The sequence below is a fragment of the Pezoporus flaviventris genome, unplaced genomic scaffold, assembly GCF_033815535.1.
Source record: "Pezoporus flaviventris isolate CSIRO_AGI_PZ_B2104156 unplaced genomic scaffold, CSIRO_AGI_Pfla_v1 ptg000031l, whole genome shotgun sequence".
NCBI lineage: Eukaryota > Metazoa > Chordata > Aves > Psittaciformes > Psittacidae > Pezoporus > Pezoporus flaviventris.
In genome coordinates, this window is record NW_026892579.1 from 8350487 (window position 1) to 8365085 (window position 14599).

General features: G+C 37.5%; 1 protein-coding gene across 4 annotated transcripts in view; it reads right to left on the reverse strand.

The window, feature by feature from the left end:
* AFG1L (AFG1 like ATPase) overlaps window positions 1–14599 on the reverse strand; it is a 61588-nt gene that overhangs the window by 6939 nt on the left and 40050 nt on the right. For all 4 annotated transcript variants that reach the window (XM_061460163.1, XM_061460161.1, XM_061460162.1 and 1 more), the window contains exons 8-10: window positions 12418–12500; window positions 9519–9589; window positions 9162–9262 (exon numbers count right to left, since the gene is read on the reverse strand). In XM_061460163.1, the coding sequence (XP_061316147.1) occupies window positions 9162–9262; window positions 9519–9589; window positions 12418–12500 (255 nt within the window). The remainder of the gene's footprint in view (window positions 1–9161; window positions 9263–9518; window positions 9590–12417; window positions 12501–14599) is intronic.

A 14599-nucleotide genomic window follows, 5' to 3' on the forward strand; every position in this document is an offset into this window, starting at 1 on the left:
CAATTCAAAAATTCCTCCAATTAGGGACATAAAAGGCAGGTAATTTCAAGCTGTTTAACAAGAATTTCTGTAACACCTACACCAGTGCTAAGTAGTAATATTTTGTAAATGTTGTCAGAAACGTGCCTTTGGAGACTCCCAAATCTTATGATCAGAAATATCTGAGGCCACCAGCCATGAGTGTTTTAATAGAGTAAGTCTGTACTTCCCTACCAAGACTCAAGTCTGGTGACATGCAATGGAAACTCTGAGTCAGCCGGTCCATTATATACGGCTCAGCTGGCATCAGCTGTAGTTCTTTACACAGAGGAGTTCTCAAACCCTCCTTTTAGAGTTTAGAAAGAAATAACCCTGCAGATGAAGTTTAGACTGATTCATCTGGTTTTCTGAACAACATTCTAAAAATAACAGCTAGATGGTGTGTTTCTGGTACTGTCTCATCTTTTTTCTTCTACCAATTATCAATCAAAACTCAGCTTCAGAACTGTAACACATTTATGTAACAACTGTCACCATTTGTTACCAGTTCTTTCACATGATGCAATATTTAAAAAAAAAAACAAACCACAATCCAACATTAATAGGCAAGACTCTTTCTTATGGTCTTACTGTTCCTGCATGTGTACATAAGGTAAAACTGTTGTAGATTTTCGTCATTTACTCTGATGCCATGAGTCAGTATTTTATAGGCACCATACTAGTGCAAAACACATTAGCACTAACATAGGCTACCCTCCTGACAAAGTGTTTACTCCACTTCAGCCTGCTTGACTGAGTTCTGACCTTCATTTGTCTTTGTTTCTCTGTCTACTTAATGCATTTTCAGCTATCATCATCTCACTTCAAGTGCAACGTTTATTATTTGGAGCTCTCTGTGGGCTGTTTTAAGAGTTAGTCGTCTCCTGTTTCTATTATATATTCCATTTAATTAAGTATAAAGCATCCTTCTTCTTTGTTGACTCATCAGTGACAAAGTAGCTCACCTTTTAGAGACTGAAGAATAGAGAGCACCTTACATATGTTAGAAAAAGGTATTTCATCTTGAGAGAAAAAATATTTTTGTTGATATTGGAAGATACTCTAGGGCCAGTTCCAATAACATCCTCAAGAGTTCTGATTGACAAGGACTACAATTTAGTGCAGATACTCCAAAACTTCCTAAAACCAAAATACAGTTTAAGACTAGATAATATTTACAACTTAGGCATTAAGCAGTAACAAAAAATCATACAGCTCTTTCTGCAGTTTACAAAGGAGTCACATTCTATCACTAGTAGGGAAGATAAAACAGACTGCAGACTGCCAAGAACTGGACAGAAAAACCCAAGGCATGATCTGTGATGCAGCTGCATGCTGAAGTTCAAATGAAAGAGTAAGACAGAAGATAGTAGGGCATGGCTAACTTGGTTAAAAAATGTAAAGACACTGATAACAGCACAAATCTATTGGAAAACTCTGTAAGTTACAGGCAAAGCTGAGACGTTCATTTGAAGCATTATTAATAAACTGAGATTTTAATTAAGAAGGCAACTTCTTATCAATCAAGTTTTTACTGAAAGTTCGTGACGGCAGAAGAAAAAAAAAGGCATGTCATTGCGTAGTTAAAGATTACATTAGATGGCATACTGAGGAAAGTTTCAAGTAACATGCAGTTTTGTTTTGGAGCTTCCTAACTAAGCACTATGAGTTGACCTGCAACTTTAAAATCATTATTTTAACCAGTTTGAACTTGCTTGGTTTTGTCTTTTTTAATAAGAACAGTAACACCACTAACTCTGGTGCAGACTATGACAGTAGCCAACTATGCAATTCAGCTGTATGTGATCATGTAATTACAGTATCACATAGCAATGATTATTACTTTAGTATCTACACACAAGGATAGACAAACTCAGATCTAACACAAGCAACAGTCATTCTGGAATTTCCCAACTACATTTTGGTGTTGATAGCACCTTATCTTATGACTATTGCATGTTCTTTGCTTAAGTTGTTTTCCAGCTTTGACAACCACATGGATGACCAGTATCTGAGATCTGTAATCCCTGGGGTCAAAGATTTTCAGGATCATGTACTGCTGTCTCAGATTACCTCATCAGAGAATCCTGGCAAGAACTAATTTTTCTTCATCTTACAGCAGAAGTTTTTTAGTTACATTTCTCATAGTGGAAAATTGCTTCAGACCTTTGCTCTTGATTAAGAAGATGCTTGTAACTTCCAGCTTTTTTTAAAATTCATAAACAATGTTATATTCATGTATGACAGTGCTACCTACTAACGGAAACAGTGCTTTTCTGTCCTTGGTCTTCATGTGGGGTGACTGATGTGGATGAGGTAATGACTAGTGTCCCTCAGAGATGGGTGTTGGGACCAATCCTGTTCAACATTTTTGTCGGTGACATGGACAGTGGGATTGAGTGCACCCTCAGTAAGTCTGCCGCCAACACCAAGCTGTGTGGTTCGGTTGATATGCTGGAGGGAAGGAATGCCATCCAGAGGGACCTTGACACGCTTGTGAGGTGGGCTGATGCCAACCTCATGAAGTTTAACCATGCCAAGTGCAAGGTCCTACACCTGGGTCAGAGCAATCCCAGGCACAGCTACAGGTTGGGCAGAGAAGAGATTCAGAGCAGCCCTGTGGAGAAGGACTTGAGGGTTTTGGTCGATGAGAAAATGAACATGAGCCGGCTGCAGTGTGCGCTTGCAGCTCAGAAAGCCAACTGTATCCTGGGCTGCATCAAAAGGAGCGTGACCAGCAGGTCGAAGGAGGTGATCCTGCCCCTCTACTCTGCTCTCGTGAGACCTCACCTGGAGTATTGTGTGCAGTTCTGGTGTCCTCAACATAAAAAGGACATGGAACTGTTGGAACAAGTCCAGAGGAGGAACACGAGGATGATCAGGGGACTGGAGCACCTCCCGTATGAAGAGAGGCTGAGAAAGTTGGCGCTGTTCATCCTGGAGAAGAGAAGGCTGCATGGAGACCTCATAGCAGCCTTCCAGTATCTGAAGGGGGCCTATAGGGATGCTGGGGAGGGACTCTTCATTAGGGACTGTAGTGACAGGACAAGGGGTAACGGGTTCAAACTTAAACAGGGGAAGTTTAGATTGGATATAAGGAGGAAGTTCTTTACTGTGAGCATGGTGAGGCACTGGAACAGGTTGCCCAAGTCAGTTGTAAATGCTCCATCCATGGCAGTGTTCAAGGCCAGGTTGAATAGAACTTAAGCTGCAAAAACTAATCTGCTGGGAATAAAACTTAAGATCAAAATCACTTCAGAGCAACTCCACGGTATGTTTGCTTACAACTACACCTGAAATCCTACAATCCTAAAGATGACACCGAATTATACAGTGGATACATTTAACAATTTTTAATGAAGGTAATTCCCTCAAAATGATTCAGAATCATTAAAGTGCAAATGCAGCTGAGTTGTGTCATCATGTAGAGGAGACATTCAGTCAAATCACTAATCACTTGTTGCCTTTGAAAACGGTGGCTTTTTGTTTGTTTGTTTGTTTGAAGAAAGCTTAGTTACCTCTTTCATTTTGAAGTAGAAGCTATTCATGTTAGGAACCACATCTTCTTTCTGGTCTGTACAGCATGCTCTTATTGCAATGCACTTCTTTGCCGTGTTAATCTACACATATACTATATTTTGCCAGAAATTATATAAATGCTAAATTTCTATGGAAAAAAAAAAAAAAAATCACATTAAGACAGCTTTTTACTACATAGATACTGACTTCTACTGATAACCTTTTCCTGAACTTTCATGCATTTCTATATGAAACCTTTTGCATTTAACATGTTCTCCAGTTACCCATCCACAAAATCAGTTTTACAGATACTTTCCTATCATGTTAAGATACTGTGTTTATTGGTACTTGGCAGTTGGATGAAAGGATATATTTAATTACCTACTGAAAGATCATACAGGATCCATGAAACAAAGTTATTCAACTTCTGTAAAGAGAACGCTAAAACGTGTTTGAGTACACTATGAAGTCAGAATTCCCAGCAGAGGGCAGTAGTTGCTATGCACAAGTGAGAGGAAGACTTCAAAAGCTGGTGTTGTGAGGAAGACTATCTCCTTACTCACTTGGAAGAATATATGTAAGGTACACTGTTGCCAAAATTATTTACACCAGCTCAAGATTTAAGCCAAATTGTCACAATTTTTAAAGTTTTTAAGCACAGTTTTAAAAGGGAAGTGAAGAGGACTGGCAGAGGGTGATTTTTCTAAGGCATAATGAACGCTGACCTTTATGCATAAACACAGAGAAATTAATCTACTCTGATGGAGCAGTAACAATTATATTTGCGTGACTGCTAGTTTATGACCTTGGGATTTTAAAATCAAGTTAATATGTACATTTTACTTTAAAACATATTTTTCACCTGAACTTTGAATATACATACAACTGCTGAGAAAAGGGATAAGGAAAAAAAAGTTTTATATAAACATGTTGTAGAGTTCAAGTTATCAGATCTGACCAGCCCAAAAGCCTTCTAGAATTTGCCAAGGACAATTTTCAACTGTATTTGCTTGTCAAAAATCAGCACCTTAGAATCCACTATCATGGCGATCCTTCATTCACACAACAAATTGATGAAAAAATTAACTAATTATGTTTTGCAGCAATCTAACTCCACTGCAAATGTATCCCTCATTGTATAGATGGAGAAACTGACAGGAAGAAATTAAAGGCCACAAAGAATGGGGGATGTTACCATCAGTGTTAAAATTCAGGAACTATGTCAGCATTCTGCTTGGTGCCTCTCCAAGTGTTCTCTGCCTACACTTGTCCATTTTATGGGGCCTCAGAAAAGCTTGTATAGTAACAAACATTCTGATGAAAACCAAGCACAGTTCTGGATGATGACACTGCAGAAGGACATTCACAGGGCTCCATTCTAGTGAGCGGTAACCACTTCCATGCCACAGCAAATGCTACCATGTGCCATACTGCTACATAAACCCTAGCATGTTAAATCTGAAAAACTGGTTCTCATTTTCCTCTAAAGCAGCTGAAATAGATCGATATCCTCTCACCCAACATTTTTTACTTTTCCATGTGTTTACATAGCAGTAAAGCAAAAAAGCTTAAGTGTATGAATTTTATATTAACTGAATCAGATAAAACTTGGCATTTTCCTCAACTGGGAAACTACGATTTAAAAACTGATGCACACAACAATGTAACAAGATGCCTTCTACCATGTCAACTGCATGTCATATCAGCACTGCGTACAATATAGTCTCTGTATTTCGTTTTATAAAAGTTAATGGAGATCTGTTAGCTACCAATACCTGATGCATAGTTTTAGACAGAAATAATTCCTTATATTCCTGCCATGAAAAAATTTGATGCTAATACATGAAACAAGAAAGAAAAGACTATAGTACCATAAAGGCACCAACTCTATCGCCCAAGGTCTTCAGGTACTAATTACAAAAGCAGCTATTCTGAAAATTCTACTTAAAGCTAGGAGACATTTCAAATGGTATAAAGTTACCAACTGCTGACTTGCTATTTTCCTCTATGGTATATGTATATACTATATTCTATATGTATTGGCTGACACTTCATGAAATCACGTGATACCAAAGTGGAAAATGTTTTACTGCTTCCCTTTAAAACAGAATTTCATTTCAATGGAAACATCACTATACCAATACTCACTCCCTTTTCACTTAACAAGTCTTATGGCCGAGCAGACATCGTATTTGCCCCTGACCTTTAGTTTCTCCAATTTCCCTACACTTCATAACTAGTTGCCTTTCATTCTGTGTTATTTGATTCTGTCTCAACGGTGACACAGGATGTACTTTTACTATCATCTTCAAAAAATCCTTCTTGTTCTTGTTTGTTATTGTTGTTTACACTTCCATTTCCAGTTAGTTTTGGTCATACTTCCCTTTTGCTTTTGAAAATTACTCTTCCTGAACACTTAAATATGTAATTTCACTGTTTAGAAGTATCTTCTGGTTACACTGAATGTTAGAATATTATGGAGAAGACTGTCCCTACGCAATAAAAATTCCCAGCTGAATTCATCACTAAGCTCCCATAAAGCTGCTCAAAGCAAATGACCTTGTACTAGATGTAGTACATTTTATACTAGAAAATTATCATGTGCAAATTTCAGACTAATTACATTTCACCATTTCCTGCATATCATCTACTGCACAAGCTTCCCATACAGTGGTATTTTTTCACATGCTTTTTATAGTCAAGTGCTCAAGAAGCAATGCATCTCATTCTCCATTTGCAACAGACCCCTATGAGTACTATCCTCTTGGGTTTGTTAATTAGTAGACTGATTGATATGTATTCAAGATCCTCATACTAACTAACTTTAAGTCAGGTACCGGTGTTTTAATGTTGCACGCTGTCCTCCACTCCGTTTGGCCACTCTGTCTGTGAGCAGGCTGCAAGCACTGATTCCACATTATCATTAATTGTCCCTTGAGGTTTCAATAATTATCAATTATATGTCATTTTTCCCCCCAGAGAATTTCACATCTATCATGCTTGTCACCAGGACTTATCACTGATAAAAAGCCACCTGCAAATCTTGTTTTCGATTCTGTTGTAAGTTTAATTGGCTTCTACAACACTAAATTGCATTTATTTGCCTAGGACACTTTGCTTGGACTGACAATGAAGCCCCTTCCTGGTTGCTACAGGAAGATTCCCTGTCTCATGTCCCTTCATACAACCTGTCTTCCCATGGGACTCTGTCCTCATGTCCTGCACAAAGAAGCCTGCAGATTCACTCTAGCCAAATCCAACAAATTCCTCTCCAGTATTTTCTTTCATGGATCTTCCTTTTCATTACATCTTTCTCAGCCTCCTAGTTTCCTTTTTCCTAATAGCTTCACTTATGATACCTGTTAACTTTACCATTTGGCACCACAAGCAGTACTAAATACCTACAGATTTATGCTTTACTCCTCTACAAATAGTTCCCACTACTAGCCAGCTTACTTGCATATTTATCCATGACTTTATACTTCCTGTCATGTTGAATGTCACCTGACTTTTTTTGGCTACGAACCACCAGGGCACTCTTCTGGACCCTACTGATTTCTTCTGTGGTATCAGTGGGAATGACTTTCCATTCCGACTGCTAAAATGATACTGCATGTAAAAAATTTTCCATTGAGAAGCTAAAAGATTTAATGAAAAAAATGAACAGGTTTTGTGGTTTGACAACTAAATTCTTCTTTTGCCTTTTCGCAGATTTAAATAGCAGTGGGGGAGGGCAAATGGAGCAACAGGCAGGAAAGGTCTTAAATGCAGCTTATACCAATGGGAATTTTTTACTCTTGCTATGAAGTGCTATAAAAGTTTATATTAATGAAAAAAAAAAAAAAATCACATTAGAAGCAACTCAAGCCATTCAGTCAAATTTAATGGACAATTCTGAAGTTCATGACTATACTGCTCTACCAATGAAGTGAGTACAGTGATACCACGTTACCAATACACTAATGTAATATTTATGAATTAAGGGTGGTGAGGCACTGACACAGGTTGACCAGAGAAACTGTGGCTGCCCCATCCCTCGCAGTGTTCAAGGACAGGCTGGATGGGTCTTTTGAGCAACCTGGTCTAGTGGAAGGTGTCACTGCCCATGGCAGGGGGGTGGAACTGGGTGAGCTTTAAGGTCCCTTTCAACCCAAACCAGTCTATGACTCTAGAAAAGTACATCAGTGAACCAAAGAGAAAAATAATGGCAAAATAAGTAATTGTATATAACAATTAAAGGTAGAGAGAAATGGAAACATACACAAAGAAAATAAGAAATGACTGAGTAATTTGTTAAAGAAAAACATTTATTGTCTGCCATGTTGTTTTAGGTCTAAGCATGTCGTTATCCTATTAGACCATCGTAACACATGTGCAGAAGCTATCTGAATTGAAACATGACTTCCCGAGTTCTGGCGTAATCAATGTAAGAACAATACTGTGAAATGATATTTGACATTTCATAAGGATTCTCTTTACTTGTTCTAAGTGCAAGCCAAGCATCTCAGCTCCTTATGCAAAGATAAGGGTCTGAAACCCACATAATTCTTCAACAGGTCAGAACTTTCAGACCCGAAGTAGTGACCACTACCATGTGAGATACCAGAGCACTTCTCCTTAGAAGCAATTTATCATCCCATTTAAGTACATAATGCATTTACTGGGCTAAAGAATTTTACAAGTGTTTGCTTACAGCAATTTCCTGATAAATTAAGAGGCACAATGAAGAGGGCGTCTCAAAACTTTTAGTGAAAAGCAAGCTGTTCTACCAGTGACATGCGTCCATTCTTACAAATGGCTAACTGGCATTGTCTGAAACTAAAACCCAACAAAGTCTAAAACCTACAGTTCGAAATGCAACCAGTGAAATTTCTGTCCAAATAGTTATCAACTACATAGCTACAAGTAAGTGAAAATGCAATGTTATAACCAAAAGGCTGGTTAGTATCCTGAATCAAAGGTGCTACTGGCCTAATTAAGGGTTGTGATCATTATACAATAACTCCAGGTGTCAGCAGAGAAGTCACTGAAGTAAAATCCAACTTCTGGGGGACTGTCGTCAAACCCACTGGAGGTCAATATGCAAAGAGAGCTTTTCCGGAATCACACCCCACACATTTAGCAGAGAATTTGGCAGGATTTAGCAAGATATGGCAAATTTGAGAAGGCCTAGGACTAAACAGCTCTTGTACAGCTACTCACAAGTAAGGCATGCAAAAGCTTTACTCTAGTGGTGCCAGGATAACTACTCCTTTGCTTGATTATCAACTTGATTCCCCAGACTTTAAAAGCAGTGTCTGAATGCTATTTACATACTGATATGTTTTAACTACTAATATTCCAGCAGTGATATTAGCCCAGGCATATACTGTACTAGGATTTTTGAAAACAATCTCTGATATACTTAAAAGTGAATTTACTGTTTCATTAAAAATTATTGTTCTTTTTGGGTATTGTTCCCACCCACCCTGTTGAACTCATAATCCTTGTGCCAAATTAAAAAAAAGCCCTTTTTGTTTAGTACACCTTGGGAAAACAGCAAGTTTGTGTGTTTCAGATTATTTATTTTTTTAAACTGTGACAAGTCTGAGCATTTACTGATCTGGATTTGACTGGGTACTCACTCTGTCACACAGCTCTTCAAATGTGAAGTCTGCAATGGTTCCACATGCTTTATTCAGCCTCAGCTCTCTGCCTTGCACTTTTAGAATCCTTGGTCTAGTTACTATGGGAACATGAACAAAGACTCAATCTTCTCTGGATAATTACTATAAAATTCATCTCTTACAGATAGGAAATGCATAGCTTCATGAATAATAGCACATGATTCAACACATAAATTAGACAAAATGCTGATACAATGACTGCCACTTGAGTGTGGCATCAACCCATATACAGCAATGGAACTTATTAATTGGTCAGTGGAGATTGGGCATTGTGTTCTAAATGTATTCTCTTTCAAGAGAAATTAACTTACGTACAATCATTTTGTTTCTGAGCCAGCTCATCAAACAACTTATCCATGACAGCCTCCACATCAGCTTCACTTGTGCTACAGTGAAAAGAATAATAGAATATGAAATTAATAACACTTGAAGCCAACATCAAACAGCTGCCTGAGCCTGCTTAGCTTTTTGCCCATAAAAAGAAAAAAGCACAGGATGTTATGCTCTAAATACAAACATTGGATTTAGAATACACTTAAAAGTAGAGAATATTAACTCTCAGGTAGATGATTCTGCCTTATTTGCATACACTGAAAGACTTCTGTGTTTTGAGCTGTTTCCAGTAATGAGGCAATACAGGCAGAGCAGATCCATTAACACTATGCGTACACAATGAGAAAAAAGGCTTCTGGTTCTATCTTGCATGCAAAATAAGAGCAAATAGACAAGGCAAGGCAGTCAAGCACCTAAAGAAGTGTCCTTTGAAATTTCTGAGAGGGGACTTTGTGAAATTAAATATTGGAGCAGCTTTTTTTTCTTTTGGGGGGGGGGGGGAGAATCAAGTCAACTGATTGTATTGACCAAACCATTTGCAAAATTAAACTATGAAATTCAGAAGACCAGCATGATCTCTACATCACTAAATTTATCAGTTTTCCCTCTGTCTCCAATACTGTTTAGAAAAAAAATCAGCCCCAGATGGTGAAAACACAAAATACCTGTGCTGACAGCTCAGCTAAAAAGTTTATATTCATCTTCTGCTCGCCATAAAAATTAGAAATCAGTCTGATCAGGGAGTATCTTTCCTCACTGAATGGGTTAGACGGCCAATCTTTCTGTGGTATCTATCATTTGCAATGATAATGATATCTATCATTTTTAATGATAGATAGACAGATAGATAGATGGATGCATGCATGCATGCTGTGGTAGACAATAAACTAGAAGTAGGATGTATAATGCTTCAATGAAGTTTGTATAATTGCCAAGAAAGTTTGTTTTGAAAATAGGCACCAGAGACTAAGATCAAGGAAGTTGCTTTCATCAGGAATCTTGTAATTGTGTTACATTGATAGCTTTCATGAAACTGTATGAAACAGCTTAAAGCAAACCTCAGCCGCCTATTTTAAATGAAAGACTACTTAAACTATAAAAGCATCAAGAGGAATTAAATAAACTCACAAAACCAATGATGATACTGTAACCATTAACAGGAGAATGTAAACACATTGGACAAGAACACTTTCTTCTGGGGGCAAGACTGCTAACTAGATTTCAGTAATCTGTGGCGAAATACTGTATAGTATGTAATTTTAAAACAAACAGAAAAATCCCCACATACTAAGCTAGTTGTGCAGGGTTGAAAGCTCCAGTTAACAAGTTTGACTAGAAGAATAAGATTCCACAGAAAAAGAAAGGCCGATGAAATAAGGATTTTTAAATACTTTTTTTCCACTCCTTCTGAATGATTTACACAAGTTGTAGAGATAACCAACTATCATGAGAGAACACAAGGTAGACTTATAACTTGATCACAAGTTTTACAGTAGAACACCATGAAATAATCTGACTAGGTACTAAGCCTGTGACTTCTTCACATTTCTTCTCCTCAGAGAGCTGATGCCATAGGCACCATGTTTAGCGTACTACCTGTCAGAAACCACGTACGTGCTCTTCATTTCTTTAAAGTATGGACAGTGAGAAAAGAATATAGTAGGGGCTCTCCACAATTATCAAACAGCGAGCCACACAAGTGCAAGGGGCAAAATAAGCAGAGCCGTAAGCAGAGACTGCTATGTAGACATCAGAACAAGAGTCACAATGAGCAATGCTGAGATAAGTGGCAGCTTCAAATAGTACTTCTGAGTAGACACCACAAAACTTACAGAAAGTGAAGCCAGGCAAGAATACAGAACGAGAGTTACTTTTCTTGCATTCATACAGTCACACACATAACCTGCACTGGACCCATTTTTCATACATAAGATTCCATCATTTCCTTCCAGAAGCAGAAAGAGTTACCTGCTGTAATTCTACTGAGCAGTACTCCTCCTTCCAGTCAAACTACAATTTCTAATTTTATTATAAAGTGATATGGACGTACTTCATTTCAAATACCTGTCACACTGATGAAAATACCACACCTTTCTTAACAGAAACATGATTTTTAAATCAATCTTGTGTGTTGGGTTGAAAGATACAATGGTTATACATCTCATTTTAAGCTACTGTTGTCTGCCTTCCTCAGGTTATCATTGATTAAATAATACCATAAGAGCAAGTACAAGATAGAAAAATGTCTGCAATGCAAAATCTCAAAGTATTTAAAAAAATAGAAGAAATTAAGTTTCAACTAGGCAGATACACGCTGCAACCAGAAGCACAACTGTGAATGTACTTTTAAATTTATTTATTTGCAAATATAGAACAAACTGCTAAAGAAATTTTGTCACGATGAACAGAAACAATCTGTCAAAATAGGAGAGTGTTGGGGTTTTTTAATCCACTGGAAACACCCAATATTAAATGAATCTTTGTCATTGGTTTTCTATAAATACTTAATTACTTCAATACAATAAGGATGTTCTTCTATTATAGGAGAATTGTGCAATCTCTTACAAGAGGATATTCATTACTTTCTAACCATCTGTCACTTCAGTTCTCCAAACACCACACCTCCCCAAAAAAATCTAATTAGTTTTTATTCAGTCAGACATTATAAATGATGCTAGTGTGGATACTGAAAACGTAGTTCAATAAAGTTAATACTGAGGCATAATGGAAAGCGGTTTGCTGAACAAAAATGGACCAGAAGGCAAAAAAAGGAAAAGTCACACCCTGCTAATTCTACTGTTTTTCATTTCCTATTGACTAGGAAATTATTGGCTAATAAGAAGAAAAAAGAAGGTAAATACCATATCACAGATAAACTTACAGGTAGTAAAGTTTTCCAGCAGCAGGAAGCACTCGTTTCCTGTAGTCTATTCCAGAATCAAGCTGCACTGTGCTGCAGTACTTCTACAGAGACAAAAAAAAAGAAAAAAGAATAGCTTTCCTCAAGCCAAAACTGTATTTACTATTGTTTGTGTTAGAGAGAAGACACAGTGCTGTGATAAACCATCAGCAGGAATATCATCTGCAAAACTGATTCAAGATCACAAAACTAAAGTCTCCAATTATCAAAGCAAAGAAATAAGGTGGAAATCATTCATAAATCCAAAACAAAAAGATAACCAGTTTCAAAAGTCCAGCAACTAGAAAATTACTACAGTTTGGAAGCACGTGGAATGAAACCAGAATGGATATTACTCGTTCTCTCTAGGTAGTGCTTTGCTGAGGGAGTGCGTAAAAATAATTATTTCCACATTAAAAATACACATTAAGAAACAGAAAATTAAAAGTTGAAGAGACCACAATCCAATTCTAGCAACAGAGACAACTGAAACTACTTCTGTTTTATATGGTAAAACTAATTTCATTTTATCCTTCTACTAAGATTAAAAAATTTTATGAGTCAAACATCAAATATATGAACCATGCCAAGTCTTGCTGCAAAATGGACCAAAACACACAGGGGAATAAACAAAGCTCTATACCAAAAAGATTTTGTTTCATTTTTGTAATGTCTGAGTTGACTCAGAAAAAGTTGCTTCCCCAAATCCTGCCCCCCTTTAAACAACCTGTAAGAGTCCAAGTGTGATACAGATGCTCCTGAGTAGTCATAATAATTGCTTCTGTTAGAAAACTCAAAACCAGCTGTACTAAAGGACACTTTTTTGGGGTCAAGGCCTGAGGCTGAGAGCAAAACTCTCATTAATCGCAGTGGGATCAAGATTTTACACCCTCTGGCAAAGGGAATAGCTCTGCTTATCTCTTCCTGCTACTGCCATCATACACAACTCGTGGGTGTTACACAGCTAGAAGCAAAAGATGCTATAAAAGAAAGGGAGGAAAAGTTTTCATATTTTATAAAAGATACCTCTATCAACAATTTAATTAAAACAATAAGACTTCGGGGTTTTCTTTAGGTAATTCAACACCATTAAAATTCTTTGGATTGCTAGAATCCACTAAATTAGCCTGCTTCTTCACTATGAACTATTAGTTTATCTTTAATGCTCTCGTTAAGTATTTCATATTCTGTCAAATTTTCCAAGCCTCCTTGAGGACATTCAAGTAACAAAATTGGAAATGTCAAATCTCATTTATAGCAACTACGTTGCAGGGAAAAAAAAACCTTAAATTTTAGAAGAACTATCATCAGTGATTCAAGGAACAATGGCCCTATTGAACAAATGCGTTGCATAGGACTTACAGAGTACAAATATCTGCAGGAGTGACTGTAATGACTCACTGCACTGTTTTTTTCCCTTGGCTATTATTGAAGACTCGATACCTATTTTAAACCTCCAACTTCCCTGAAAAGATACACAGCTGAAGAAGTTAAGTGGGGGAAAAAGAAGTCATCTGAAAGCCCAGAATCCCAGGAAAATCCATGTATCTCTAATTCCCATGAGTAAGAGCCACGCTAATCAAATCATTATCTTGGGCTAAGGCTACTGCAAACACAACAGTATTGGTGCTACAATATTATAATAATCTATTCCCTTTCTTTCCATGAAAGCTTACAAAGAAAGAGAATAACAGAGCAGAAGAAAAAGCTTCCAGAGGTATCCAATAATATGCACAAGGGAGGGAGGATGTTTAAGCGTTTCTTCAGCATCAGTCTGGCAGTCAAGGCTACAAGGAAAATTCCTGAAATTTCACAGCAGCGTTGGTGTACTTTGCTTTTCTCTGCCAGGAATCAATGCTCAGCACCTTTCCACCTCATGTTTTATTCTCCCAAAGTAGTACATTAGCTCGAGTACTATTTTCTTCATGATGGGGGGTGGGGTGGGGGCAAGGAATACAAGCACATTACCACTACCGCTATGCAGGCTATGAGATTACTTAGATACTCAGATACTGTTTATAATTTCGGTTGTTTTGTTTGTCTCTTGGAAACAACAGGTAGGAAATTTTGCATTAATTCAGCCTCACCTCTCTGGCCTTCAAGTCGGGTTTATAGGCACTGCTGTTCTCTCAGGCTGTTGCATATAGTGCGAAGAGTGAAAACA